The sequence below is a fragment of the Lampris incognitus genome, chromosome 7 (assembly GCF_029633865.1).
Source record: "Lampris incognitus isolate fLamInc1 chromosome 7, fLamInc1.hap2, whole genome shotgun sequence".
In the NCBI taxonomy this organism is placed as follows: domain Eukaryota; kingdom Metazoa; phylum Chordata; class Actinopteri; order Lampriformes; family Lampridae; genus Lampris; species Lampris incognitus.
Genome location: NC_079217.1, coordinates 65,599,580 through 65,627,149, shown reverse-complemented (window position 1 = coordinate 65,627,149; position 27,570 = coordinate 65,599,580). Strand labels below are relative to the sequence as shown.

Below are 27,570 nucleotides of genomic sequence, written 5' to 3'. Positions count from 1 at the left end.
TTTTAATAAATTTGCAAAAATTTCTACAAAACCTTTTTCGCTTTGTCATTATGGGGTATTGTGTGTAGATTGATGAGGAAAAAAAAAGGAATTTAATCCATTTTGGAATAAGGCTGTAACATAACAAAATGTGGGGAAAGTGAAGGGGTGTGAATACTTTCCGGATGCACTGTATATGGGCACAATGAAAGGAGAGAAGTTAAATGAGCTTGATTCCAACCCAGGACCGATCTATTAAAAGAAGAAAAAAAAAATTGGCTCAGCCCAAATCGACTCAGCATGTCGGGACCTGTCAGACTCGACGGGCTTGCAGACCTCTGCTTTGACCTCTGGTTTCTGTCATTGCAGTGCTGACGGCTTGGAAAGCATCCGTCTGTCTGAGATTTACACCAAGCTGGAGGAGATCGAGGCAGACAAGGCTCCTGCCAGGTAAACATCTCAGATCACAGCCGACACTGAACACATTGTTTGTTTCATCTGTTGCCATTTTAGATTTGAAATGTAGTCATGGTAGAATGTTGACATCTCTAATATAAAAACTCCTTAGCATTTTAACACCTAAGAATCTGGTGGAAGATACAAAAAGTGCAGGAAAATTTGTGTTGTCCACATTATCAGGATGAGTCATTATCTAGATAATGATCATGATCATTAAGCTAAATAATTATGGTGGTCATTTTAGCCGTAAAGATAATTCAGAGATCTCTTTGTGATTGGTTGAATTTAGCATCAGTCACTGTCAGAGTTCTTAGCCCTGTCTTCTCTGTCACCCAATCAGAGCTTCTGTTATCCTGGCTGGACTTGGATTCTCTCCCAAAATGCAACAGCAGACCACCAAGTAAGTGGCGAACCTTGTTACTGTTGTGTGGGCTTCCGAGGGGCAGCTCTGGGAATGCTTGGCCTGTTTGTCATTTGTCTGTCTGTCTCTCTGCAGGGAGTTTTCTGGTGGTTGGAGGATGAGGTTGGCGTTGGCCAGAGCTCTGTTTGCCCGGTGAGACTATTTATCTGTCTAAGACTCTGATGTCTAAACTGTGTTAAAGCTACAATTCCCACATTTCCTTTGTAGTAAAACATATAAGGAACAAAAACGTACTTTTTTGTTGTTGTACAGTTGTTGTACACAAACTAATAGATCAGTAACAATAACACAGTTACTATCTGTTACAATAACTTCGGTATAGTCATAGTTACTGACACCACTTATTAGTCTGTTACATAGTTAATAGCGGGGCAGTGGTTAGTTTGTTACATAGTTAACAAAAGGACAGTGATTGGTCTATTATATAGTCAACAAAAGGACAGCGATTGGTCTGTTACATAGTTAATAGCAGGGCAGCGGTTAGTTTGTTACATAGTTAACAAAAGAACAGTGACTGGTCTGTTACATAGTTAACAACATGAAAGTGATTATTGTGTTGGTCTCCAGATGGAAAGTCTTGCTCCAGTCTAACTTTGTGTTTGTTCTCTGCTGGTTTACAGGCCTGATCTCTTGTTACTTGACGGCAAGTATCATTTAGTTAACAGTATGAATACACAATGGAATGATAATAACTATTACTTTATTTGTGGTATTGAAGTATTTGGGGTGTTAGTAGTATTTCCATAATAATATGATATTTATGTGTGGTTAAAAATCCTTCATGTTTTTCTTCAGAGCCCACTAATATGTTGGATGTCAGAGCCATCTTATGGTTGGAAAACTACCTTCAGGTTAGTCCTGTAACGTCCATCTCCTCCTCCTGCTCTTGATGAATAGTGGACTAAATATAATGTGTCACCTGCAGACATGGCAGTCCACCATCTTGGTTGTCTCCCATGACCGCAACTTCTTGAATGCCGTAGTGACGGACATCGTCCACCTGCACTCCCAGAGACTGGAGAGTTACCGTGGCAACTACGAGAACTTTGTCAAGACCAAAGAAGACAGACTGAAGAACCAACAGAGAGAATACGAAGCTCAATTGCAATACAGAGAACACATCCAGGTACTACTACTACATTACCCAATTATTACCCAGTTTCCCCTCAGGGATGAATAAAGTATTTTGTTTCCGATTAATGCAGTACTACTACAGCACTACTGCTACCCCACAATAAAACATGCAGACTTAGATGCCGCTCTGATGACCGAGTGTGGAATAAACCGCCGTTCTTGCAATCTGCTCGTCACGTGGCTGGGAGGTTCGTATCCCAGACTCGCCGTAACCGGTCACGGCCAGAGCGTCCACGGGGTAAGGCATTCATTAGGCCACCCTTACCCGAGGGATAGCGGGTGTAGATCGGTGTAGTGTTCGGGGAGTCGTCGTTCTCCAGCGACCCCTCTGGCCCACCCGGGCGCCTGCAGCCAAGCAACTGAAAGCATTCTCCCTATGCCTCCTTCGCGGCCTGAAGGTGATGCAATCCATGCGAGGCTTCAGTGTGTAAAATAGCGAGAGCAGCTGACACGAGTTTGAAGGAAGCTGGTGTTACGCCTATCTCCTTCCTGTGGAAACGTGAGCCAGGGGAGTTATTCCACAAGAGTTCCGGCCATATGCCAGTGGGTTAATCAGGTGGCATAAGGGGAAAAACTAGAAATACATTTGTAAAAAAAATACAGACTTAGGAGTTAAAAGAAAACTCCAGTATTTTGCTGGACTGGCCAGTGGGCCAACCTACAAACACAAATGTCTCTGACTGACTGACTGACTGACTGACTGACTGACTGACTGACTGACTGACTGAACGACCACGTTAGATCAACAACGTCACTGAAGTTACACAATAGGTTGGCCGAGCACCGAAAGGCGCAAGGGAGAGCGCAGAGTTAAAGCACCCCAAATAACAATCACTGACAAAACACTATCTAGTGGGTGTCCGGGTAGCGTAGCAGTCTATTCTGTTGCCTACCAACACGGGGCTCGCCAGATCAAATCCCCGTCTTACCTCCAGCTTGGTTGGGCGTCCCTACACACACAATTGGCCGTGTCTGTGGGTGGGAAGCCGGATGTGGGTGTGTGTTCTGGTCGCTGGACTAGCGCCTCCTCTGGTCGGTCGCGGCACCTGTTCAAGGGGGAACTGGGGGTAATAGCGTGATCCTCCCACGCGTCCCCCTGGTGAAACTCCTCACTGTCAGGTGAAAAGAAGCGGCTGGTGACCCCACATGTATCGGAGGAGACGGGGTGGAGCAGAGACCGGGACAGCTCAAAAGAGTAGGGTAATTATGGTGCCCGGGTAGCGTAGCGTTCTGTACCGTTGCTTACCAACGCGGGGGTCAGCGGTTCGAATCTCCGTGTTACGTCTGCTTGGTCAGGCGTCCCTATAGACACAATTAGCCGTGTCTGCGGGTGGGAAGTTGGATGTGGGTAATTGTCCGGATCGGCAGAGAGGGTGTGGAGCAACCGGGACGGCTCAAAAAGAGCTGGGCAATTGGCCAGATTCAATTGGGGAGGAAAAAAAAAAAGGCGGGGGGGGGGGGGGGACAAAACACTAACTGGTGAATTCACAAAAGGATTGTGCGGCTTTTGCGGCTGCTGAACCTGCACAAACAAGACAAAAAGAAGCCCGTGTAATTCTCAAAGCCCCTGCAAAGGCTGAAATGCCTCCCTGCTGCCAAGCAATTGGCATCTCGGTGCTCCGGTGCTATTTGCATGTATTTAAATTATGCATACATTTGGCACATAATTGGCCTCTTTCTATGCAAATGAGCCTCATTGCAAAACACCAGTGCTAATAGCCACATGCAGTTAGAGTGAAGATTATTAGCATCTTCAGAGAGTTGGTGGTGACTGACGCCCGGACTGACAAGTGATCATGGCAGCAGTGACTGTAGCCGGGTGAGGCATCGCCATGCCAGGCCTGCTGGTGACCAATGTTTCAAAGGAGAATATCACTTTTTGATTGATGTGTGTGTGTGTGCCGCCCTGTGATGGACTGGCGGCCTGTCCAGCGTGTCTTCCCACCTGCCGCCCAATGACTGCTGGGATAGGGACCAGACACACAGGACACGTCACGTCACGTCGCCATCAACATTCCGTCAACGTTACCTTTGACCTGCCTCACAGCGCACGTCGCGTCACGACATGTTCAGCCCACGCACGGCCGACGAGGGGCTGTAAAAACAGCACGAGCGCGCGGCAGAGAAAGCCAAATGACCAACGGCGCTAACGGCAAACGGCAGAGAGTGAGAGGATCTTCAAGATGCGTTAGGCCTACTGCATTGGGACTAGAGAACCAAAATTAGTTTGAAACCATAGTCTGTAAACAGCAGAACCAATATCATTATATCAACTTTATTTCTCATTATTACGATGTACTAGGCTGCTTGACGGATCCGTCAGCCATCGAGAATTCAAACTCTGTAATTCTTGACGTTGAACGGAGCTATGGGACGTGACGGGACGGGACGTGTCCTGTGTGTCTGGTCCGATAGGCTCCAGCATCCCCGCGACCCTGAGAGCAGGATAAGCGGTTTGTATAATGGATGGAGGGATTTAACTGAGACCGAAATCATTCGCTGACAGGCTGCAGGGTGCCAGGTCCAACAGTTCTTGCTATAGTTGATGACATCAAGGAGGACACTGAGCCTGCCTACTGTGTTCTTGGTGCAAAGCCACCATTTATACTTTTGCTACAAGGATAATCGCACTCAGCTGCAAAGCTTTATGGGTGTGTTCGCGCTGTATTAGCACAATATCTTTTGTGAATGGGACCTCGAGATGGGGCAGATAGCGGTTGCAAGTGATGCACAGTTCATGGTGCTATCAGCACCGCAGTTCATTCTTTGTGAATTCACCTGTCGGTACAGTCATGGAAAACTGAGAGTCATCCACATATAGAAACTAACGAAAGAGGAGGAGGAGTAAACAGTTAATTAGAATAGTTATAATCACAATTAAGTTCTAGTTCACATCAAAGATCCAAAGATATGAGTGGGAAGTATTGTTCTTGCAGCAGCTGCATTTATAACCTTTTTTTGTTTGTTTTTTTACTTGAACGTAGCTTAACCATGTCATGTGATACGCTGCTTCAGTACACTTTAACAACAAACATTACTGGGACCACGGCAGAAAACTGCAGATGAGCATGGAATCTCCAGGAATCCACATTATACACACTACCACTGACCAACCCTCGAACACACTGGCCAACATTTCGAACACTGACCATACACGCTGCAGACATGTATTTTGGATTTTTTCCCCACTTTTCTCCTCCTTGATTGTACCTGGCCAATTACCCTATTGTTCAGAGCCATCCCAGTCGCTGCTCCACCCGCTCTGCCAATCCGGGGAGGGGTCAGACTACCACATGCCTCCTCCCATACATGTGGAGTCACCACCAGCTTCTTTTCACCTGACAGTGAGGAGTTTCACCAGGGGGGACGTAGCGCGTGGGAGGATCACGCTACTCCCCCAGTTCCCTCTCCCCCCAAACAGGTGCCCCGGCCTACCAGGCGAGGCGCTAGTGCAGCAACCAGGACACATAACTGCATGCGGCTTCCCACCCGCAGACACGGCCAATTGTGTCTGTAGGGTCGCCCGACCAAGCCGGAGGTAACGCAGGGATTCGAACCGGCGAGCCCCATGTTGTCAACTAAAGGTTCCGACCCTTTAGCCAAGGGCTAGCAAATCTAGTCATCCGTGATTGTTACACTTACCCCCATTCGGGAAGCGTGTCCGACCATCCCACTTTGACGCCAATGTAGCGAATTCGGGGAGCAACCAGGAACCGCTGCAGCCGGGACGTGAACACGGGTCTCCTGCACCACGGGGGACTATGTTAACCAGTCAACGAAAGGGTCCGACCCGTTAGCCAAGGGCTAGCGAGTCTAGTCATCTGTGGTCTTTAAAAAGTTGTTGAGTCCCAGTCAAATTTTTAAGATCCTAAGGAAATCTGTGTGCAACCATCACCGACAATCATTTAATCTGAGCTTGAAAATCTCTCTCGTGTCATCAGGTGTTCATCGACAGGTTTAGGTATAATGCCAACAGAGCTGCTCAAGTCCAGAGTAAACTCAAACTACTGGAGAAACTGTGAGTATAGTTACCTTATCTGCTACACACACTTCCCACTAACACACACTGCACACTCATACTCACGCTGTTAACACTGTGTACACTCTGTATAGACTCCACACACTGTACTGAGATGTTCTACAGCCTGACAGCTCTCTCCTGCCACTCTCCTGCCACTCTCCTGCCCCCCTCCTGTCCCTCTCCTGTCACTGTCCTGCCCCTCTCCTGTCACTCCTGTCCCTCTCCTGTCACTCCTGTCACTCCTGTCCCTCTCCTGCCACTCTCCTGCCACTCTCCTGCCACTCTCCTGCCCCCCTCCCGTCTTTCTCCTGTCACTGTCCTGCCCCTCTCCTGTCCCCTCTCCTGTCCCCCTCCTGTCCCTCTCCTGTCACGCCTGTCCCTCTCCTGTCACTCCTGTCCCTCTCCTGTCACTCCTGTCACTCCTGTCCCTCTCCTGCCACTCTCCTGTCACTCCTGCCCCTCTCCTGCCACTCTCCTGTCACTCCTGCCCCTCTCCTGTCCCCTCTCCTGTCCCTCTCCTGTCACGCCTGTCCCTCTCCTGTCACTCCTGTCCCTCTCCTGCTTCTCTCCTGTCCCTCTCCTGCCCCCCTCCTGTCCTTCTCCTGTCCCTGTCCTGTCCCTCTCCTGTCACTCTCCTGTCACTCCTGCCCCTCTCCTGTCCTTCTCCTGTCACTCCTGTCCCTCTCATGCCCCTCTCCTGCCACTCTCCTGTCCCTCTCCTGCCCCCCTCCTGTCCCTCTCCTGCCCCCCTCCCGTCCTTCTGCTGTCACTATCCTGTCCCTCTCCTGTCACTCCTGCTCCTCTCCTGTCCTTCTCCTGTCACTCCTGTCCCTCTCATGCCCCTCTCCTGTCCTTCTCCTGTCCCTCTCCTGCCACTCCTGACCCCCTCTCCTGCCCCTCTCCTGTCACTCCTGTCCCTCTCCTGTCACTCTCCTGCCCTTCTCCTGTCCCCTCTCCTGCTCTTCTCCTGTCACTCTCCTGTCCCCTCTCCTGTCCCTCTCCTGTCACTCTCCTGCCCTTCTCCTGACCCCCTCTCCTGTCACTGTCCTGTCCCTCTCCTGACCCCCTTTCCTGTCACTGTCCTGTCCCTCTCCTGTCCCTCTCCTGTCCCTCTCCTGTCCCCTCTCCTGCCCTTCTCCTGACCCCCTCTCCTGTCACTGTCCTGTCCCTCTCCTGACCCCCTTTCCTGTCACTGTCCTGTCCCTCTCCTGTCCCTCTCCTGTCCCTCTCCTGTCCCCTCTCCTGCCCTTCTCCTGACCCCCTCTCCTGTCACTCTCCCGTCCCTCTCCTGTCACTCTCCTGTCCCCTCTCCTGTCCCTCTCCTGTCCCTCTCCTGTCACTCTCCTGCCCCTCTCCTGTCCCTCTCTCCTGTCACTCTCCTGTCCCCTCTCCTGTCCCCTCTCCTGTCCCTCTCCTGTCACTGTCCTGTCCCTCTCCTGCCCTGGCAGAGAGCACTACACAGTCCAGTGTGACTTGACTGAAGCTCTGTTAATAATGATGCGCTCGCTCCATTCAGAGAGTGTATTTGTCTTCATGTCAGGCCTGTTGTTGGTAGAATGGAGAAGTTGTATATTGTCTAGTGATGAAGGGGGATCAAACTGTGTCGGCTCCGTTTCTTCCTGTTTAGAGTTCACCCAGAGAGTAGTATGGGAAGTGTTTTTGAGTGTTTGTCTCTGTCCTGTTTCCTGTAGGCCTGAACTGAAACCTATCGAGAAGGAAACAGAGGTCACTTTAAGGTAGGAGGCGTATTGTCCTAGACTGCACACTGTTCACTGTATACACACTACACACATTGTACACACTGTAACTGCTGCATGTAAACATCTTAGTTTGGTTCCTTTCAGCTTTCTGAAATAGTGCGTGTTAAAGGTCAACTGTAAACAGGATATTTGTTCGAGCCGAACAAAAACAGTTAACTGCTGAACAGGATGGCAGTAGGGTTGTGTACTGGTGAGAATCTGTTGATATGATTCGTATCACAATACAGGGTGATACGATACGTATCACGATACAGGGGTTACGGTACGTATCACGATACAGGGGCTACGATTCAATACCTCAGATATATTGTGATACTGTAAGAAAGGTGATATATTGTGATACTGTAAGAAAGGTGATATATTGTGGTTTCATAGGCCTGTGTTCTTTGTGCTTATACTACTTCCTGTCTCAGTTTGCGTTGTTGTGTTGGAGTGGAAGAGTCACATGGCTGAAGATAGATTACAGCACGGTTATCTAGCGGTCGTGGGGTTACACACAACACAAAATGTTTGTCACGAACCTTTACATGTAAACAATTAAAAATCCATATAGTGGTTTTGAGAATCGATACAGTATCACAAAATATAATATTGCGATACTCGAGTGTATCGATGCTTTCTTACACCCCCTAGTGGCAAACAGGAATTTTCATGTCATGGCGTTCTGCATATCGTGTAAAGAACTAGAAAACACAAAGACAATCTGATAAAATGGCAGGAATTTTTTTGGGGGGTGGGATTTTTCCCTCCCTTTTTCTCCCCAATTGTACTTGGCCAATTACCCCACTCTTAGGAGGTGTCCCGGTCACTGCTTCACCCCCTCTGCTGATCCGGGAGGGCTGCGGACTACAACATGCCTCCGATACATGTGGAGTCACCAGCCGCTTCTTTTCACCTGACAGTGAGGAGTTTCGCCAGGGGGACGTAGCTTGTGCAAGGATCACACTATTCCCCCCAGTTCCCTCACCCCCCTGAACAGGCGCCCCGATGCCAGTGGGGCGCTAGTGCCGCGACCAGGACACATACTCACATCCAGCTTCCCACCCGAAGACACGGCCGATTGTGTGTGTAGGGACGCCCGATCAAGCCTGAGGTAACACGGGGATTCAAACCGGTGATCCCCGTGTTGGTAGGCAGTAGAATAGACCGCTACACTAGCCGGACGCCCTCCAGGAAATGTTCATTTGAAGAATGTTCTCGCCATAATCAGGCAGTGATAAGAGGAAGTATCAGAAGAGCCTCAGTAGCTCAGGCTGATGAGTAGAAGAGTTCCTGTCTGTGTGGGAATGAGAGAAATAGCACATGTGTATCGTCACCATTTAAAGCCTTTAATAGAACTGTTTGAAACTGATCACGCCCACCGATTGGTGCGACTGTGATTGGTTGACGGATGGATTGATTGATTTGGTCAGACGACTGGTTTGATTGATGGGTTGATTGTCATGTGTGTTTGGTGTCAGGTTTCCAGACAACTTTGAGAAGCTGTCCCCGCCCATCCTGCAGCTGGACGAGGTGGAGTTCTACTATTCTGCTGACCAACGCCTCTTCTCTGGCCTCAACGTGTCAGCCGACCTCGAATCACGCATCTGCATTGTACGCATCACTCTCTCTCTCTCTCTCTCTCTCTCTCTCTCTCTCTCTCTCTCTCTCTCACACTGTCATCACTGTCATTCACTGTCAGCTTGTATCTGAGCTCTGTCATCGTGATGGTGTTATGCAATAATATTCTCTAATGTTTTTTACAAGGTCAGTTTCCCAAATGACAGAAATAGTTCTCAGACACGTGCACTAATTGTTGACGCCATTTGTTCATAAACTGAATGTACCAACTTTCAGTTACCTTTTAGTCAATACCTTGAAATGCCATAAGGATTACACAGCTGGTTTTAAAGATTAACTAAAGCCTAGTCCATTTTGGTGAGTTTGCTGACATCTAAAGGTTCAACATCATGTAAAGGTTAAAACATGGCAGGCTGGTCTTGGTACTCTGTGATGTAAGCATAGCAGGATAAACACAGCTGCAGCTAATAACATTATGGGTCTGTTTGATTTATCAGCGTTGACAGACAGAACTAGCAATAACAATCAGTACGTTTAGATGACGTTAGAAAAAGTGGATTTATTGTGTTAGTCCAACTACAACTGGACTTGTAAAATACATGTAAACGTGTTAGTCCCACTGAAATCCTTCTAAATCGAATTTCTGGAAGTGGGACTAGCACACCTAGATAACGCGGTTGGGGATGGATTTACTCTGGCATGTATACGCTTCAGTCTGCCCTGAACTGGCCTAGGCGTTCTGCCCATGAGCCATAGTTCCCGCGGCGGTCTTTCATGTGGAAGTTGAAAGGCGTAGTATCAACAGTATCAACATGGCGAGTGCTAGAACGAGAACCACACATTTCTGGACAGACGAGGAGACAAACTTCATGTTGTGTCAGCTAAAGGAGTTGAACATCCTAAAGTACATGGATGAAGGAGAACGTGGAATTGTTTGGTATGTGATGCAATAGGTCAACCGGAAGAAGGTCCAATAGCAACCAACTGAAAGGTGGCATATCGCCACCTACCGTACCGGGATCAGACATACTTGTGTCAATAAATCGATTCTCCCCTGGTTCTTGTATACTGGGATGACAGTAGTCCAATTACATGGCGTAATCAAGTTGTAACCGTAGCTCCACTTACCCGTGCATGTAAACACACTGACTACTGTCAGTAGTACTGTCGATGCTGCTTCTTTGACACCCCTACATCCAACAGAGCCATTGTTAAGGTTATTAGCTGCAGCTGTGTTTACCCTGCCATGCTAGCATCAGAGTACCAAGAGCGGCCTGCCATGTTTTCAACTTTGCGTGGTTTTTAACCCGGAGATGTAAGCAAACTCACTAAAATGGTCTAGGGTTTAGTTACTCTTATTTAGGAGTATTGTGTGGGGAAAAAAACTGATATCTGAGAACTGACCCTTGATCAGGTGCTGGCTGGACATGTCACAGGAAAATGCTGTAAAAACAAAAGAACTTAACTGGTCCAGAAATCAAATTGTTGCTGTCAGAGAGGAATAAAAGCTTCTATTGTAGGTTTATATTTCCTCTACAAGATGTGAATGACCAGTGGGACTGTTGTGTGTATTCATACATAACAGTTGTGATATGACCATTGATCAAAGAAAAATCATCAAATTGTTGAATTCAAAAGATTTCTTATATAGTTTGTATATGATTCAGTATCCCGAAGAAATTGAAGGATGCCCAGATACATATCATGATACATGGGTCACGATACAGTTGTATCACGATACGTTGTGATACAGTACATATCGTGATACATGGCAATACTCTGCATAATTTACTGAACATTTTAAAATACTGCTGAAAACACAACTTGCTGTGTACCACCTGGGTAGTCTAATAGTTACATCACATTATATTTTGATAACTCAGCAGACAGATTGAGTCAAAACGGTTTATTTCAAAATGTCCGTTCCGATTTATTAGAACGGTATTTGCATTGCACAGTGCACACTGTGTCACTGAGCACACTGAACTGAAATCCGTTTGAAACATGATGTACATACAAGGGGCTGGAAACTTGATTATCATGAAAAAAGATATTGCAATACTGAGCTGTCACTTCACATTTTTAAATCTAAAAGATGTGGCTGGTAAAGTCATTTAAGATTTGCAAACCAAGGACTGTTACTGTTTTGTCCGACGTGTGATCGTGTCATGTGATGTGTGCTGTTCATGTTTCCTGTCTCTGCTGTCAGGTGGGGGAAAACGGGGCAGGGAAAACCACCATGCTCAAACTGCTAATGGGCGAGCTAACGCCAGTCAGCGGTGTCAGACACGCCCACAGGTAAGACATCCGGGACTTATTGGTGCCAGTTAATAGAGGCATGCACTATTCAGTCCTACAGCCAGCAAGTTTTAGATCCATGGCGTCTGTACGGATATATCATCTGCTGTTTCTCTGGAACGCATGTTTTATATGTTCAGGAACCTGAAGATCGGCTACTTCAGTCAGCATCACGTTGATCAGCTGGACCTCAACGTCTGCTCAGTAGAGCTGCTGTTAAACAAATTCCCAGGTGAGCTCTCGGACTTCTTGGTGGGATGGTTTCTACCACGTCATGTCACGGTACAGCAACATGTCTCTGAGCATGTATCTACATAACTAAAGCTGCACTCAAGACAACCCAAAGAGCAAATAAGAAAAATATTTAGCAGAAATATATTTCACTATTAAAAGTTTTTCCTTTGGGCATCCATGTCCCCCCGCCCCCCCCCCCCCAGACTAAACAAGCGGCATCATAGTCGTAAATTTCCAACTTGAAATATCCACATTCCAAATTGTCTTGAACGCAGCACAAGTTCTTCTCATGCCGGGATCAGGCTACATGAATTTAGACCAGTTTTGACACGATTTCGTCGTCGCTGACAAATTTCCAGCATCGGGCCCGATTATGAATGTCTGGAACAACAAATGGGTGTCTTTACCCCGTGCAGTGTGATGTAATCCCGGTACAGCCGTGTGACGTCTGGACGCCCCACTGCACCCCGACAAAAAGTCTAGCGTGTCAGAATTTGTCATTTTCCTCCCTCCTCTCACAACTCCTACAATGCTCCTTGAGGTTGACCAGGAGGATGACGGAGTGCTCTCTGGTGCACATGTGTAAACACGGTAAAGGGAAAGCGGTGCTGCTGTTGCTGCTGTCAGGTGGAGCAACAGAACTGAGGAAAGGTTCGTTGAGCAGTGGCAACAACACCCCTGCAGGTCTTTCTGACGTTTCCTTGAGGGAATACCATGACAGAGTCAGAAAAGATAAATGTTGAGGAGAAATCACGGAGGCACGCCAGCAACCCGGTGAGTAGCTGGTTAAGCTATGCTGGTGTAACCTACTGAAAGACTCATTGGTCGTTCGGCCAGGGGGTTGGTCGCCTCATGGTGCAGTACAACCCCGGATGGAATCCCGCAGTGGGTGGAAATTTGCTCAGTTACATTGGTGGCGGCGGTGGGACCCGGAAGTGTCCGGAAGCATGCGGATCCTCATAAGTCTCTTTGGAGCGCGGGAATAATGAATCGCAAGAGTGCGCTTCTGGGAGAGGGTTACTACTGTAACCTACTAAAAGACTCACTGGCTGATCGCCAGGGGATCGGCCCCCTTTACTCGAGCAGTTAGCGAAGTCGCCCCGTGGTGCAGTACAGCTCCGGATCGAATCCCGCAGCAGGCGGAAATATGCTTGGTTACACTAGGCTATCATTCCCGAGTAGCAGTAGCCGCAACAGCGTCCACGACCATTTTATCTTTTTCTTTTTCTTTTTGGAAAACAGGACCGCCAGCATCACACACAACACTTCTGTAGCCAGGATTGAGTATTTCTCGACCATCCTCCCCCACGACCTATGAACTCGTGCAAGATCGTGAAAGGCACCATATAATGATTGGTCGGGGTCATACGTAGTGTTGCCAGTCCTCTCAGCTAAGACACGGCAAGAATTTATGGCAATGTGATTGCATAATCTCACATGGTGACCATCGTGAAAGACAAAAATATTGTGTAGTCTGATCCTAGCATAACAAAGAGCACTTGCAGCCCTGGCCTCTGATTGGCTGACAGCACCAGCTGATCATCTAAATGGAACAACTCTGGTCTTTAAACAGTATTCAAGATTCAAAGGTTCAGTTGTCACATACTTGATGTACAAGTACAATGAGCAGTGAGATTATTTTTTGGCAACCTCCAAAACTGTGCAACAAGGGAAATGAACAGCAATAACAACAGAATGAGAATAAAGTAAAAATACAATACAAAGGCGTCCCTGCAGACATATTGGCCGTGTCTGCGGGTGGGAAGCCGGATGTGGGTATGTGTCCTGGTCGCTGCACTAGCGCCTCCTCTGGTCAGTTGGGGCGCCTGTTCAGGGGGGAGGGGGAACTGGGGGGAATAGCGTGATCCTTCCACGTGCTACGTCCCCCTGGTGAAACTCCTCACTGTCAGGTGAAAAGAAGCGGCTGACGACTCCACATGTATGGGAGGAGGCATGCGGTAGTCTGCAGCCCTCCCCGGATCAGCAGAGGGGGTGGAACAGCGACCGGGACAGCTCGGAAGAGTGGGGTAATTGGCCGAGTACAATTAGGGGGGGAAAGGGGGAAAAAAAATACAATACAGTTTTTAAGAGTTAAAAATATCCGGGGGAGTATACAGAAGGTATATCCTGATGAATACATGTATACAATGTGCAGTTGCTTTATACGTTACATGTACAAGTAAGTGCAAGTGTGCAAATAGACTGAATGAGTTAAGTGTCTGAGGCGAAGTGGTAAAGTAGTAAAATGGGAGTCGTATTATGAATGTTAGTGTTATGTTGTGTTTAGTGTTCTTATGGCCTGTGGGAAGAAACTCCTTCTGAGTCTCTCAGTGTTGGCCTTGTGACTACAGAGGCATCTGCCTGACCGCAGCGGCTGAAACAGTCCATTATTGGAGTGATGGGGAGCCATAGTAATACTTGTATCCCTAGTCCTGCACCGTCCGGTGTAAAAGTCCTGTAGCACTCCTACAGGACTTATAGTACAGGACTACACGGCCTGGTGCAGGATTAGCGTTGTCGTGTTGTAGTGTTGAGTGTTGTCCTGGTGGTACAGTCAGCCGACCATACCACTCTCTTCAGGGTGTTTTGGTCTTGAAAGGTACAGTTCCCATACCAGGCATTGAGACGTCCTACCAGGATGCTCTCAACAGCACCAGAATAAAGTTTTCTGGATCTCTCGGGAGTCACCGAACTTCTTCAGTTGCCTCAGGTGATAAAGACGCTCGCCTTTTTCACCAAAGTGTTTGCGTGGAGTGTCCATGTTAGGTCTTCAGTGAGGTGAGCACCGAGGTACCTGAAGCTGCTCACCCTAGTTACTGGGACCCCATTGATAGAGAGAGGGGTGTAGGTCTTTCGCTGTGTCTTTCTAAAGTACACAAAAGCTTCTTGATGTTAAGGGAGAGGCTGTTGGCTTGCCGTCACAGTGACAGATCCTCCACCTCTTCCAGTTAGGCCATCTCATCGTTGATGGAGATCAGGCCCACTGCTATTGTGTCATCAGCAAACTTAACAATGGTGTTGGAGCTGCTCATGGCCACACAGTCATGAGTGTACAAAGAGTAGAGCAGGGGACTCAGGACACATCCATGGGGGGCTCCTGTGTTGAGGATGAGAGAGCTGGAGGTTTAGCTACCCACCCTAGCCACCTGGGGTCTGCCTGTCAGAAAGTCAAGGACCCAGTTACACAGGGTGATGTTCAGGCTAAGTTCCCTGAACTTGGTGATTAGTCTTGGGGACACGATGGTATTGAAGGCTGAACTATCAAACTTTTTTTGGGGGGTGGGGGGGGGGGAGAGAGAAGAAAAATACAAAACAACAACCTGGTTGCATAAGTGTCGCCACCCTTTTAGGGTGGCATGGCTCAGGATGTAGAGCGGGTCTTCTAGTAATCGGAAGGTCGCGGGCTTGATCCCTGGCTCTTGCGGAAAGTGTGTTGAAGTGTCCTTGAGCAAGACACTGAACCTTTAACTGCTCCTGATGAGCATGTTGGTGCTTTGAATGGCAGCCTCCACCATCAGTGTATGAATGTGTGTGTGAATGGGTGAATGTGAGACGTACACTGTAGAGCGCTTTGAGTGGTCCGTAGACTAGAAAAGTGCTGTATAAATGCCGTGCATTTACCATTACCATTTTATAATTGGGGGTGTGGCTGTGATCAGAATGAACCAATCCTGTTCAAACTCACGTTAGATAGTAATTAGCATACACCTGCCATCAGCTGAAGTGACTGTGAATAACCCAAATAAAGTTCAGCCGTTCCTGTAGGATTTTTCTGACATCCCCTTGGTTGCATCCAGCTACAAAAGCCATGGTCCACAAAGATCTTACAATGCATGAACGGGGTCTCATTGTTGGAAGGTATTGATCAGGAGAGGGGTACAAAAGAGTTCCCAAGGCAGTGAAGACCATCATCAACAAGGCATTAGACCCACCATGGAACACAGTGAAGACCATCATCAACAAGGCATTAGACCCACCATGGAACACAGTGAAGACCATCATCAACAAGGCATTAGATCCACCATGGAACACAGTGAAGACCATCATCAACAAGGCATTAGATCTACCATGGAACACAGTGAAGACCATCATCAACAAGGCATTAGATCCACCATGGAACACAGTGAAGACCATCATCAACAAGGCATTAGATCTACCATGGAACACAGTGAAGACCATCATCAACAAGGCATTAGAGCCACCATGGAACACAGTGAAGACCATCATCAACAAGGCATTAGATCTACCATGGAACACAGTGAAGACCATCATCAACAAGGCATTAGATCTACCATGGAACACAGTGAAGACCATCATCAACAAGGCATTAGATCTACCATGGAACAGAGTGAAGACCATCATCAACAAGGCATTGGATCTACCGTGGAACACAGTGAAAACCATCATCAACAAGGCATTAGATCTACCATGGAACACAGTGAAGACCATCATCAACAAGTGGAGGAAATCTGGCACAACAGTGACATCACTAAGAACAGGACGTCCCTCCAAAATGGATGAGAAGACAAGGAGAAAACTGGTCAGGGAGGCTGCCAAGACGCCTACAGCAACATTAAAGAAGCTGCAGGAACTTCTGCCAAGTCCTGGTTGTTCCCTACATGTGACAACAATCTCCTGTATTCTTCATATGTCTGGGCTATGGGGCAGGGTGGCAAGACAGAAGACTCTTCACAAGAGAAAAAACACCATCCAAGCCCAGCTAAATGCTGCATAAAGATACATCCAGTCTTCCAAAACCATGTGGAAAAATGTGTTCTGGTCTGATGAGAACAAGGTTGAACTTTTTGGCCATAATTCCAAAAAGTATGTTTGGTACTAGAACAACACAGCACGTCAGCAGAAGAACAGCAGACCCACAGTGAAGCATGGTGGTGGTGGAGCATCAGGCTTTGGGGCTGCTTTTCTTCAGCTGGAACTGAGGCTTTAGTCAGGGTGGAGGGAATCATGAAGAGCTCCAAACACCAGTCGAATCTGGCTAAAAACTGTCAGGCGTCTACTAGAAAGATGAAGCTGAAGAGGAATTTCACCTTTATGGGGCGGCATGGCTCAGGAGGTAGAGTGGGTTGTCTAGTAATCGGAAGGTCACTGGTTCAATCCTCGGCTCCTACGGAGAGCATGTCGAAGTGTCCTTGAGCAAGACACTGAATCCCTAACTGCTCCTGATGAGCAGGTTGGCGCCTTGCATGGCAGCCTCCACCATCAGTGTGTGAATGGGTGAATGTGACGCGTACACTGTAGAGCACTTGAGTGGTCAGTGGACTAGAAAAGTGCTAAATAACTGCAGTCCATTTACCATTCAGCATGACAGCGACCCAAAGCACACATCCAAATCCACAAAGGAATGGCTTCACCAGAAGTGGATGGTTTTGGAAAGGCCCAGCTGGGGCCCAGAACCTGAATCCAGTTGAAAATCTGTGGGCTGACCTGAAGAGGGAGGGCTGTGCACAGGACAGGCCCTCACAATCTGGTGGATCTAGAACGTTTTTGCAAGGAAGAGTGGGAAAATATTGCCAAGTCAAGATGTGCCAAGCTGAGAGACTCTCACCCAAAAAGACTGAGTGCTGTAATAAAACCAGAAGGTGCTTCAACAAAGTAATAGTTTAGAGGCGTGCACACTTACACAACCAGGATCTTGTAGGTTTTGTGTTTTTCTTTTTCTTTTCTTCCTAACAGGTTTGTTTGCTTTTCACTTGAATTTTATTGGTTGCAGTTTCACATTAAAGGTGTAAAAACATCAGACATGATTTATCTTGATTTCATTTTTTAAATCACAAAACCTGCCATTTTAACAGGGGGGTGTAGGCTTTTATATCCAGTGTAGGTGTTGGTAAGGTGTCTGAGCTCCATTCCAGATGAAGGACAGTCAGCAGGGCTGTTGTGTCAGAAACACACATAAAACCTGGTGGAACCTGCGTTTTACTTATTGATGGTGTACTATCTGTTGGTGCCAGTAGCGGCTGGCCAGTAGAGGGCGCTGGGGGCGCTGCCCCCTTCAGACATCAAGAGATGAAAATACTTAAACATGTTAAATATGGTTTAGTTGTATATGCAAATAATAATGTAATAAACGTGTTGTCAGTCTGTGAGCGCCTGTCAGCCGCATTAAATACTGGTTCAAATGGTTTTTGGTTGATTTCTGTCTGAAGACATATACTTCCTGTCTGAAGACATATACTTCCTGGGTGAGGGGCGCCGGCCAAACCATACCTTATGTAAGCCCTCAGGTGACCTGAGGCTGCTGTCTGATTGGTTTCTTCAGGTTTTCCAGGGGGCGCAGTTCTGTGCGCCCCAGACACCCCCACTTTTATTGGCAGTCAATTGGTATTGTTTTAATATTTTTTGATCTTATGTGATTGGACAATTCTCGTGGCTGTCAATCATGTTCACACCCACCACGACGCCTCGTCTCGACCGTCAATCATCCACCGTCTACAAACCCCTGATCAAATCTATAGGCTACATGGTCCTTCTGAATACCTCTGTGACTGTGTGGATGTTAAAGCAGCTGTCAGGTGGGCTGCACCAAGGTTCATTGCGCCCCCCCCCCAAACATTTTTAGCACCAGCCGCCACTGGTTGGTAAATTCAATTCAATTCAATTTATTGTCATTAAAAACAATGTGCAGGCACATGTTAAAAATGAAATGAGGGCTGTGTCTTCACCAAACCGTGCAAGACACAAACACAATATAAGATATACACACATGAAGACCAAAAGCTAACAATAAGTTAAACGAGCTGGACTACAAAATATTTAAAAATATCTACAGACAGGTGAAGGTCTTCTACCAGCTTGTTCTGTCATATCTGCTGGTTAGACACAACACCTTCACTTCCTCACACTCAACACTACCTGCCTCCTTCTTCCTCATCTGGCTGCTATGATGAAGATGGAGACACTATGCACCCTCTAATTTTTCCTGGTGAAGTCCTACCAGACACCACCCACACCACACACCACAGTTGAGTTTCTGACTGAAGGTCTTTACGCTGGACAGGTCGGACGGAGGAGGAGTATCGTCACCAGCTGGGAGGTTATGGCATTACAGGGGAGCTGTCCACACGGCCGGTGGCCAGTCTGTCAGGAGGACAGAAGAGCAGGGTGGCCTTCGCCCAGATGACGATGCCATGGTAAGCAAACACACACACACACACACACACACACACACACGGCTGAGGGAGCGACATGTGGTCTCTGAGCTGCTCCTGTCCATAAACTGACTCCTCCTTTTCTACGGTGTCTCCCTCAGCCCAAATTTTTACGTTCTGGACGAGCCCACCAACCACCTGGACATGGAGACTATTGAAGCTCTGGCCAAAGCACTCAACAAGTTTAAAGTAAGACTCGCTTTGTCTGTGCGTCTCTATTTATGTCTCTCTCTCTCTCTCGCTCTCGCTAATGCTTTTTGTCCTGATCCAAATCAAAGATTTTTACTCTGCTATTCTCTCTTTTTCCAGGGCGGGGTGGTTCTGGTCTCCCACGACGAGCGTCTGATCCGGCTGGTGTGCAGGGAGCTGTGGGTGTGTGAGGGCGGGAAGGTCCGGAGGGTCGACGGAGGTTTTGACGAGTACCGTGACATTCTGCAGGAACAGTTCCGTAAGGAGGGCTACCTGTGAAGCCGACAGACGAGACGGACGCCGCTGCAGCCAATCAGAGAACTCCATGCCAGTGACTGACACGCCAAGTTGCCAATAGATCCATAACGTTACCCCCACCACCATCCAAACTGCCAAATCAGCCCCTCCTCTAGAGGGCAGTCTGCCTGCATCGGTCCATGAGCTGATGTGTCTCCACACCTCTGGATCTCCGTTCGTCCCAAAGATCCTCGGGTCGTTTTTCCACAAGAATTCATTTAAAATGACCAAACAGCTGCCTGTCCATTAGTCCGTCTGTCTGTCTGTCTGTCTGTCTGTTGTTCTGTCTGTCTGTCTGCCGCAGGCAGGCAGGAGGGGCGTGAAACAGATGACAGGAGGGTGTAATGTCGGTTTACAGAGCTGCTGGAAGGATGGTTGACTTGGTAAAACACAAACCTCAATATTTGTACACCAAAAGCAGATACTAGACTCCATGGTCCTGAACGGAACCGGTCTTGGATGTGTAAATGGGAAGAAACCAGATTTTTTCCTGTTTAATTAAAAAAGAAGCAGGCATGGAACAGTCTCCCTTACCACTGGGTAATCACTAGTTAGTGAGAGAGAGAGAGTGTGTGAGAGAGAGAGAGAGAGCGAGAGAGATTTCCACCCAGGGGAAGGATAGGACAAAATTTCTGAATATAGATAATTGTTAATGACATTATGAGATCATGTCAGGTCATATCTAACTTATAACTTAAAGCAGTTTTAATAACATCCTACTAATAAAAAGCTTCCAGTCATCTTTCTGTCTTTTTACGTTCTTCACCGTTGGTCGCCTTACTCGGCTTGTCTGTAAATTTGTCACTTATTGAGTTCGACTTGGACATAGAAACCAAATGTCTTCGCAGCTTTGGTCGTTGTCTTGATGCTGCTCCGTAATCCAGGCCAGAACCTCACAGACGGACGGGTGAAGCGGTTCATCTGGACACGTTTCATCACTCACCTAATGCCCCTTTTCCACTACGTGGTACCGGCTCGACTTGTTCGTTTTCCATTACTGGGAACTTCCGGCATTCCGGTACCTGTTACCACTTTTCTGGTACCACCTTTGTCGAGGTTCCAAAACAACTGGAGCGGGTACCAAAATCAGTGCAGACCAGCTACACTGAGGGGGACTGTTACAGTGATGGAAAACGACACTCTGCGAGTCGAGTCGAGCTGAGCCGGTACCGTGTGGTGGAAAAGGGGTATTAGATGAGTGATGACGGGTATCTGTCTGTACACGGTGCTTCCAGATGAACTGATTCACCTTTCTATGAACTCGGGTCATTATTAGGATCGGTATGTTGGCATGTTGTGTCCTCTGAGACGTTACCCACTGAGTCGACACTTCTACACGCGTGACTGTGTCGTGCTGTGGGCTGACGCATCAAAACCTCAGTCTAAACATTCTGGGGGGAAGACGTGGAAACTGCATTTCTGGACCGGTTTTAAATGGCAGGGTATGAACAGTTAAACAGTAAAACAGTAAACGGTAAAACTGTTCATTCCGATATGAACAGTAAAAGGGTGTGAACAGTAAAACAGGGTATGAACAGTAAAACGGTATGAACAGTTTAACAGGGTATGAACAGTTAAACGGTGTGAACAGTAAAACGGTATGAACAGTAAAACGGTATGAATAGTTAAACAGGGTATGAACAGTTAAATGGTATGAACAGTAAAACGGTATGAACAGTTAAACAGGGTATGAACAGTAAAACGGTGTGAACAGTAAAACAGGGTGTGAACAGTGTGTGAACAGTAAAACGGTATGAACAGTTAAACAGGGTATGAACAGTTAAACGGTGTGAACAGTAAAACGGTATGAATAGTTAAACAGGGTATGAACAGTTAAATGGTATGAACAGTAAAACGGTATGAACAGTTAAATGGTATGAACAGTTTAACAGGGTATGAATAGTTAAACAGGGTATGAACAGTTAAATGGTATGAACAGTAAAACGGTATGAAGTTAAACAGGGTATGAACAGTAAAATAGGGAATGAATAGTTAAACAGGGTGTGAACAGTAAAACAGGGTGTGAACAGTTAAACAGGGTGTGAACAGTAAAACAGGGTGTGAACAGTAAAACAGGGTATGAACAGTAAAACAGGGTGTGAACAGGTAAACAGGGTGTGAACAGTAAAATAGGGAATGAATAGTTAAACAGGGTGTGAACAGTAAAACAGGGTGTGAACAGTTAAACAGGGTGTGAACAGTAAAACAGGGTGTGAACAGTAAAACAGGGTATGAACAGTAAAACAGGGTATGAATAGTTAAACAGGGTGTGAACAGGTAAACAGGGTGTGAACAGTTAAACAGGGTGTGAACAGTAAAACAGGGTGTGAACAGTAGTTTGCCAGGAGGCAGGATCCTGGTAACCTTGGATACTGACAGGCTTCCTCACCCTGGTCAATTTAAGGACCGACAAACCACTTTATTGCCACCGGACTCTGGACACACCAGTAACCTCGTTTAACCGAATTCTAAACGTCGCAGTTTGTTTTCAGATCAACGTAAGCCCGGAAGTTGGCTGATCAGAGGGGCGGGGCCAACGCGCCGATTCTTCCGCAAACAGTCGTACTTTTTACCGCGAAAACGATTGGCCACCTGTCACTCGACCCACACGAGTCCCAGAAAGTGTCGCGCCGTCACACAGTGCAGTAGTACAGTAGTACAGTAGTGCAGTAGTACAGTAGTGCAGCAGTACAGTAGTACAGTAGTACAGTAGTGCAGCAGTACAGTAGTGCAGCAGTACAGTAGTACAGTAGTGCAGCAGTGCAGCAGTACAGTAGTACAGTAGTGCAGTAGTGCAGCAGTACAGTAGTGCAGCAGTACAGTAGTGCAGCAGTACAGTAGTACAGTAGTACAGTAGTACAGTAGTGCAGCAGTACAGTAGTGCAGCAGTACAGTAGTACAGTAATGCAGCAGTACAGCAGTACAGTAGTGCAGTAGTACAGTAGTACAGTAGTACAGTAGTACAGTAGACCGGCCCGAACAAGACGCTGAGTGACTTGTTAAAACCTGCTCACGTATTTTATTTTTCCCGGACGCTTTTGTGTACCAACTTCTGCCGCTCGGCAGCCGCTGACGGACGTCGGTACTTCGGCTCGGGGAGGGGGGTCGGGGGGGTCGGGGCTCGTGTAGGCTCAGATTTACTCACCGACACGAAACGTGACGGTTCCAGACGTTCGTGTCGGTTACACGTCATTAACACACAAGTAATTTGGACGCATCATCCTCGTCATAGTGAGTCTTACCTGTGTTCGGGTTTGAACCCCCCCCCCGTGTGGGGAGAATGGTACGGTCGCCTGGCCGGGGTCGGACCCTTTCAGAAGAAAACAGACGCGAAGTTGCAGAAGAAGAAAACAGACGTGAAGTTTAGGGGAGGAGGTCGGTTCGGAAAAGCGCCAAAGTTTGGACGTACCGAAACTTGCAGGTTTTCTTCGCGGTCGTTCCGTTTTGCGTCTCGGAGGCTCGGCACCGGTCCTGGACTCTGTGGGACAAACCTGCCGGGATCGTTCGGGACTCTCATCATGACAATCGGAACCAGAAATTCGCGGTTCGGTTCCTCAGTCAAGTGTCTCCGACCCACTCTTACATGCGTCTGAGGGTACCGTGGAGGTGTGCAGCAAACCGAGCCTGCGTGGGACCATGTTGACCCAGGTGAGGACGTTTACTGTGCCGTCTTATGGGGCTGCTGTAAAGCATCCGAGATAGGAGAAGAAGAGGAAGAAGAAGAAGAAGAAGAAGAACACGCGCCATTATCTGGCATTGGACGCATATGTGTACATATATGCATAGATTCGTGTTCGGTATTTAACCCCCGCGATGCCGGGAGCAGTGGGCAGCCGCAGTGTGGCGCCACATGGATGATGGACGGGTCTGGTCTGGAGCAGGTTTCCTGTATTTACATCGCCCCTGCGTCCGGTTGGATGTTGGTGCTGAGTCCAGTACGGACTGTCCCATGAAAACGAAGCGAGATGAGATGTCCGGGAGCTTCCCGTCATCCAGCATAAACTTGGTGGTTCCCAGTCCAGGCGGCACGATGGCGCAGTGGTTAACACGGTCGCCTCACACACAGCAAGAAGGTCCTGGGTTCCAGCCCCAGGGTAGTCCAACCTTGGGGGTCGTCCCGGGTCGTCCTCTGTGTGCAGTTTGCATGTTCTCCCCGTGTCTGCGTGGGTTTCCTCCGGGGGCTCCGGTTTCCTCCCACAGTCCAAAGACCTGTAGGTCAGGTGACTCAGCTGTACTAGATGTGTGTGTGTGTCTCGGCCCTGTGATGGCACCTGCCGCCCGATGACTGCTGGGGTAGGCTCCAGCATCCCCGCGTCCCTGGGGGCAGGATAAGCGGTTCGGATAGTGGGTGGATGGATGGGTTCCCAGTCCAAACTGCTGGGACAACTCGGCGTGCACGCGCCGTTAGGTGCACGGTGAATGCTGTTCGGTGCACAACATGAGGCGCACCTTCCATCCCAGACAGCATCCGGGCCACAGCAGTGTTCATATCTGGGATTGTTGCAGCTCTCCGCTGCGCTGACCCGAGCGGAAGATGAAATACTGCTTCCTCATTATTCTACACCAGAATACTGACCAACTCTCCATCTGCTTGGTTTTTTTGACAGCGAAAGAGGAAGCGGACTGTAGAGGATTTTAACCAGTTCTGCACCTTTGTGTTGGCCTACGCTGGTTACATCCCCTACCCGAATGAGGTAACTTTGTCATATTAATACTAACTCATTTCTTTCATTATCATTCATTCATTCATCTTCAGCCGCTTCTCCGGGGTCGGGTCGCAGTGGCAGCAAGCTAAGTAGGGCACTCCAGACGACCCTCTCCCAAGCAACGCGCTCCAGCTCCTCCTGGGGGATCCCGAGGCGTTCCCAGGCCAGATTGGACATGCAGTCCCTCCAGCAAGTTCTGGGTCTACCCCGGGGTCTCCTCCCATTTAGCCGTGGCCGGAAAACCTCCAAAGGAAGGCGTCCAGGATGCACCCTAATCAGATGCCCGAACCACCTCAACTGGCTCCTTTCGAAAGGACCAAGAACTCCCTGGCTCGTTTCCCAAGAAACCCAATGAAATTACGCAAGCAGAGTTAGAGCACCTCGTCCGGAAAAGGGAAACTGGGGCCCCCTCCTGGAGCCAGACCTAGGAAGGGAGCTCGCTGGCGAGCATCTGGTGGCTGGGCCTTGGCACGTGGGGCCTGGTCAGGCCCAGCCCGAAAAAACAATATGGAGCCACCACCCCGTGGACCCACCACATGCAGGGATGAGCATTGGGGTAGAATGCAATGCAGGCAGGCAAAGGCGGGGGCCGGGGCGTGCCGACTTCCAAAATCGCAGACTGGTCCTCGGGATGTGGAATGTCACCTCTGTTTCATTATCAACCACTGTAATCTCCGAATCCCATTAATGTCCAGGAAGCCTTCACATTATCAGCTCATTAGGTACCACAGGACATATTGACACACGTGGTGCGCAGACAGGAGTGAACTAGTCAGATATGTGGACAAACAGATATACTGGCAGAATCAAGCTTCCCTTCTTGTTTCAGTACAGGTTAAAATCCAGATTCTAAACAGAAATCCTGCAAATTATTTTCTTCTGCAAGTGATATCCAGAATCTGTGTGTGTGTGTGTGTGTGTGTGTGTGTGTGCATGTGAGAGTGAGAGAGAGAGAGAGGGAGAGAATCAGTTCATTTCCATTCTGTCATGTAAGCCATGTGATGTCGGTCTGGGTTTTGGTCTTTATCTGTCACTTTAAACCCTGTCTAATGTGGGCCATGTCTCTTTCCAAAGGTGTGTTGGAGTTCTGCTTCTGGGCCCTGCCTTCCTGGCCCAAACTCGCACTCTGTCTCTGACCCCGCTCTGTCCAAGGCCAAAAACAAGTCAGAGAAGAAACTGACCAATCAGACAGCACTAAAGTCCAAAGCACCACCTGCACCAGGAAGTATCAGTAAGGTGAAATCTCCCAGCAAGGCAAAGGGGTCCAAGCTGATGGCAGCAGAGTCGAGTGGAGAGAGAGCGGTCCTCCAGAAAGAGGCAAGCATCCAGCTCCCCGGTGATGACATCACTCCACAGACAGGAAGTAGCAGCCAGGGACAGGAAGTAAAGGCAGAACAGGTGGATATCTGTGTGATGCAGACAGGTGGAGGAGAGGAAGACATGCAGCAGAAGAGGAAGACTGAGCCAGAGGACGAAGGGAGGACACTGGAGCAGGAGGAGGTGGAGGGAGGTGACAGGAGCTGGGAGGAGAAGGAGGCTGATGAAATCTCGTGTGAAGTGATGGAGAAGGAGGCTGGTTACTGTAGTGACCTGGAAGAGGCAGCCAGTGACACACATCCTGCTGGCCAGCGGGGGCTTCGGCTCGGCAAGACAGGTGACGGCTCAGCTGTGTTGTTGTTGTTTGACTGGAAGTCCTCTGGTTTGTGAGAAAACCAGAGGAAACATGCTCTGTTCTGTGTGGCGTCAGTCTTTTATAAAATGCTGTCGGTTGCTTGTTTGACCTCCCTGTGGTGTCTTCTGCAGGAGTGGAGGAGACGCCGTCTGACCACAGGAAACAGGAAGGTAAGATGAGGAGCATCAACAGCTTAGCCGTAACACTTTCCCCCAAAGTGCTCACAAACAACAGAGAATGCACATCCAAACCTGTGAGAAGATGCAGGACAGACGGCGCATCAAACTGAAATGTGGGCATCTGGGTGGCGTAGCGGTCTATTCCGTTGCCTACCAACACGGGGATCTGCAGTTCGAATCCCCGTGTTACCTCCGGCTTGGTCAGCCTTCCCTGCAGACACCCTTGGCTGTGCCTGCGGGGGGGAAGCCGGATGTGGGTATGTGTCCTGGTCGCTGCACTAGCACCTCTTCTGGTCAGTCGGGGCGCCTGTTCAGGGGGGAGGGGGAACTGGGGGGAATAGCGTGATCCTCCCACGCGCTACATCCCCCTGGTGAAACTCCTCACTGTCAGGTAAAAAGAAGTAGCTGGAGACTCCACATGTATGGGAGGAGGCATGTGGTAGTCTGCAGCCCTCCCCGGTTCAGCGGAGGGGGTGGAGCAGCGACCGGGACGGCTCGGAAGAGTGGGGTGATTGCCCGGATACAATTGGGGGGGGGGGTCACTTTAAATCACTACACGTTAGTCTGTGTTGTTGCTTTGGACATTCAGAATATTTCTGCAGAATTCTGCATGTGGTGTCAGCTGGATCTTTGTCTTATCGAATGGAGCCATTTCACTACTGTCTCTCTGTCACTGTCTATCCATCTGTCTCTCTGTCCATCTGTTAGATGAGGACGACTCCTGGGATCTGGTCACCTGTTTCTGTCTGAAACCGTTCGCCGGTCGTCCGATGATCGAGTGCAGCGAGTGTCGGACCTGGGTTCATCTGTCCTGCGCCAAAATCCGGCGGAGTCACGTCCCAGACGTCTTTGTGTGCCAGCCCTGCCGCGACGCCAAGCAGAGCATCCGCCGATCCAACCGCCCCCGTGTCCCCGCCAGGAGGCGCTTCAGTGACTAGGAAGCTCACAGATGAGGCGTCCCGATGAGACGCTCCTAACCGGATGAATGGGGAACATGTTTTAACAGGAAATGATGAAGGACGACCGCAGGACACCAAACCTCACACACACGGACAGAGAGGTCTGTCCTAGTTCTCTGCTAGGTGAAGGCACAGGAGGTGGTAGGAGGACTGGACATCTGTGAAACCTGGTTACATGTAGACATCGTGGACTCTGATCAGAGCAACAAGTGTTGTGAGTTTTGATCCTGATGCAGTTTTGTTTGTGAAGATGGCACCGTGTGGTGCCGGAATACTGCCTGAAGACTTTGAGATGGTAGCGATTCGTCATGGATGTTTGAACAAACCCAATGTGACAGCGGGAGGTTGGACTACCTGCGTTCTCTTCTCGGCACAGATCAGATGAATCTCATGACAGACAGACAGACAGACAGACAGACAGACAGACAGACAGACAGACAGACAGACAGACAGACGGCTCTGGGTTCTACCGTGAAAACTTATAGACTGTGTTTTTTCAGCCCTCTGTTCCGTCTGTCTCCTCACAGGTCCTC

At 48.6% G+C, this 27,570-nt stretch overlaps 2 protein-coding genes across 2 annotated transcripts in view; both read left to right on the top strand.

The window, feature by feature from the left end:
* abcf3 (ATP-binding cassette, sub-family F (GCN20), member 3) overlaps positions 1–20,253 on the top strand; it is a 29,733-nt gene extending 9,480 nt beyond the window's left edge. The window contains exons 8-21 of the mRNA XM_056283313.1: positions 349–429; positions 779–838; positions 935–991; positions 1,480–1,502; positions 1,655–1,710; positions 1,785–1,985; positions 5,935–6,011; positions 7,706–7,750; positions 9,235–9,367; positions 11,544–11,632; positions 11,773–11,864; positions 18,885–19,017; positions 19,137–19,224; positions 19,345–20,253. Coding sequence (XP_056139288.1) covers positions 349–429; positions 779–838; positions 935–991; positions 1,480–1,502; positions 1,655–1,710; positions 1,785–1,985; positions 5,935–6,011; positions 7,706–7,750; positions 9,235–9,367; positions 11,544–11,632; positions 11,773–11,864; positions 18,885–19,017; positions 19,137–19,224; positions 19,345–19,503 — 1,294 coding nt within the window. The 3' untranslated portion in view covers positions 19,504–20,253. The remainder of the gene's footprint in view (positions 1–348; positions 430–778; positions 839–934; positions 992–1,479; positions 1,503–1,654; positions 1,711–1,784; positions 1,986–5,934; positions 6,012–7,705; positions 7,751–9,234; positions 9,368–11,543; positions 11,633–11,772; positions 11,865–18,884; positions 19,018–19,136; positions 19,225–19,344) is intronic.
* Positions 20,254–23,022: 2,769 nt separating this feature from the next.
* On the top strand, positions 23,023–27,016 carry LOC130115320 (PHD finger protein 13-like). The gene is made up of 5 exons (XM_056282928.1): positions 23,023–23,169; positions 24,129–24,215; positions 25,302–25,881; positions 26,031–26,069; positions 26,787–27,016. The coding sequence occupies exons 1-5, from the start codon at positions 23,158–23,160 to the stop codon at positions 27,014–27,016; spliced, it is 948 nt and encodes a 315-aa protein (XP_056138903.1). The 5' UTR covers positions 23,023–23,157.
* Positions 27,017–27,570: the final 554 nt, after the last annotated feature.

Bases quoted from the DNA above. Each gene is read 5' to 3' on its own strand.
- LOC130115320 (XM_056282928.1), top strand. The intron at 25,882-26,030 runs GTGACGGCTCAG...TGTCTTCTGCAG, and splicing joins GCTTCGGCTCGGCAAGACAG to GAGTGGAGGAGACGCCGTCT. The intron at 26,070-26,786 runs GTAAGATGAGGA...TCCATCTGTTAG, and splicing joins TGACCACAGGAAACAGGAAG to ATGAGGACGACTCCTGGGAT.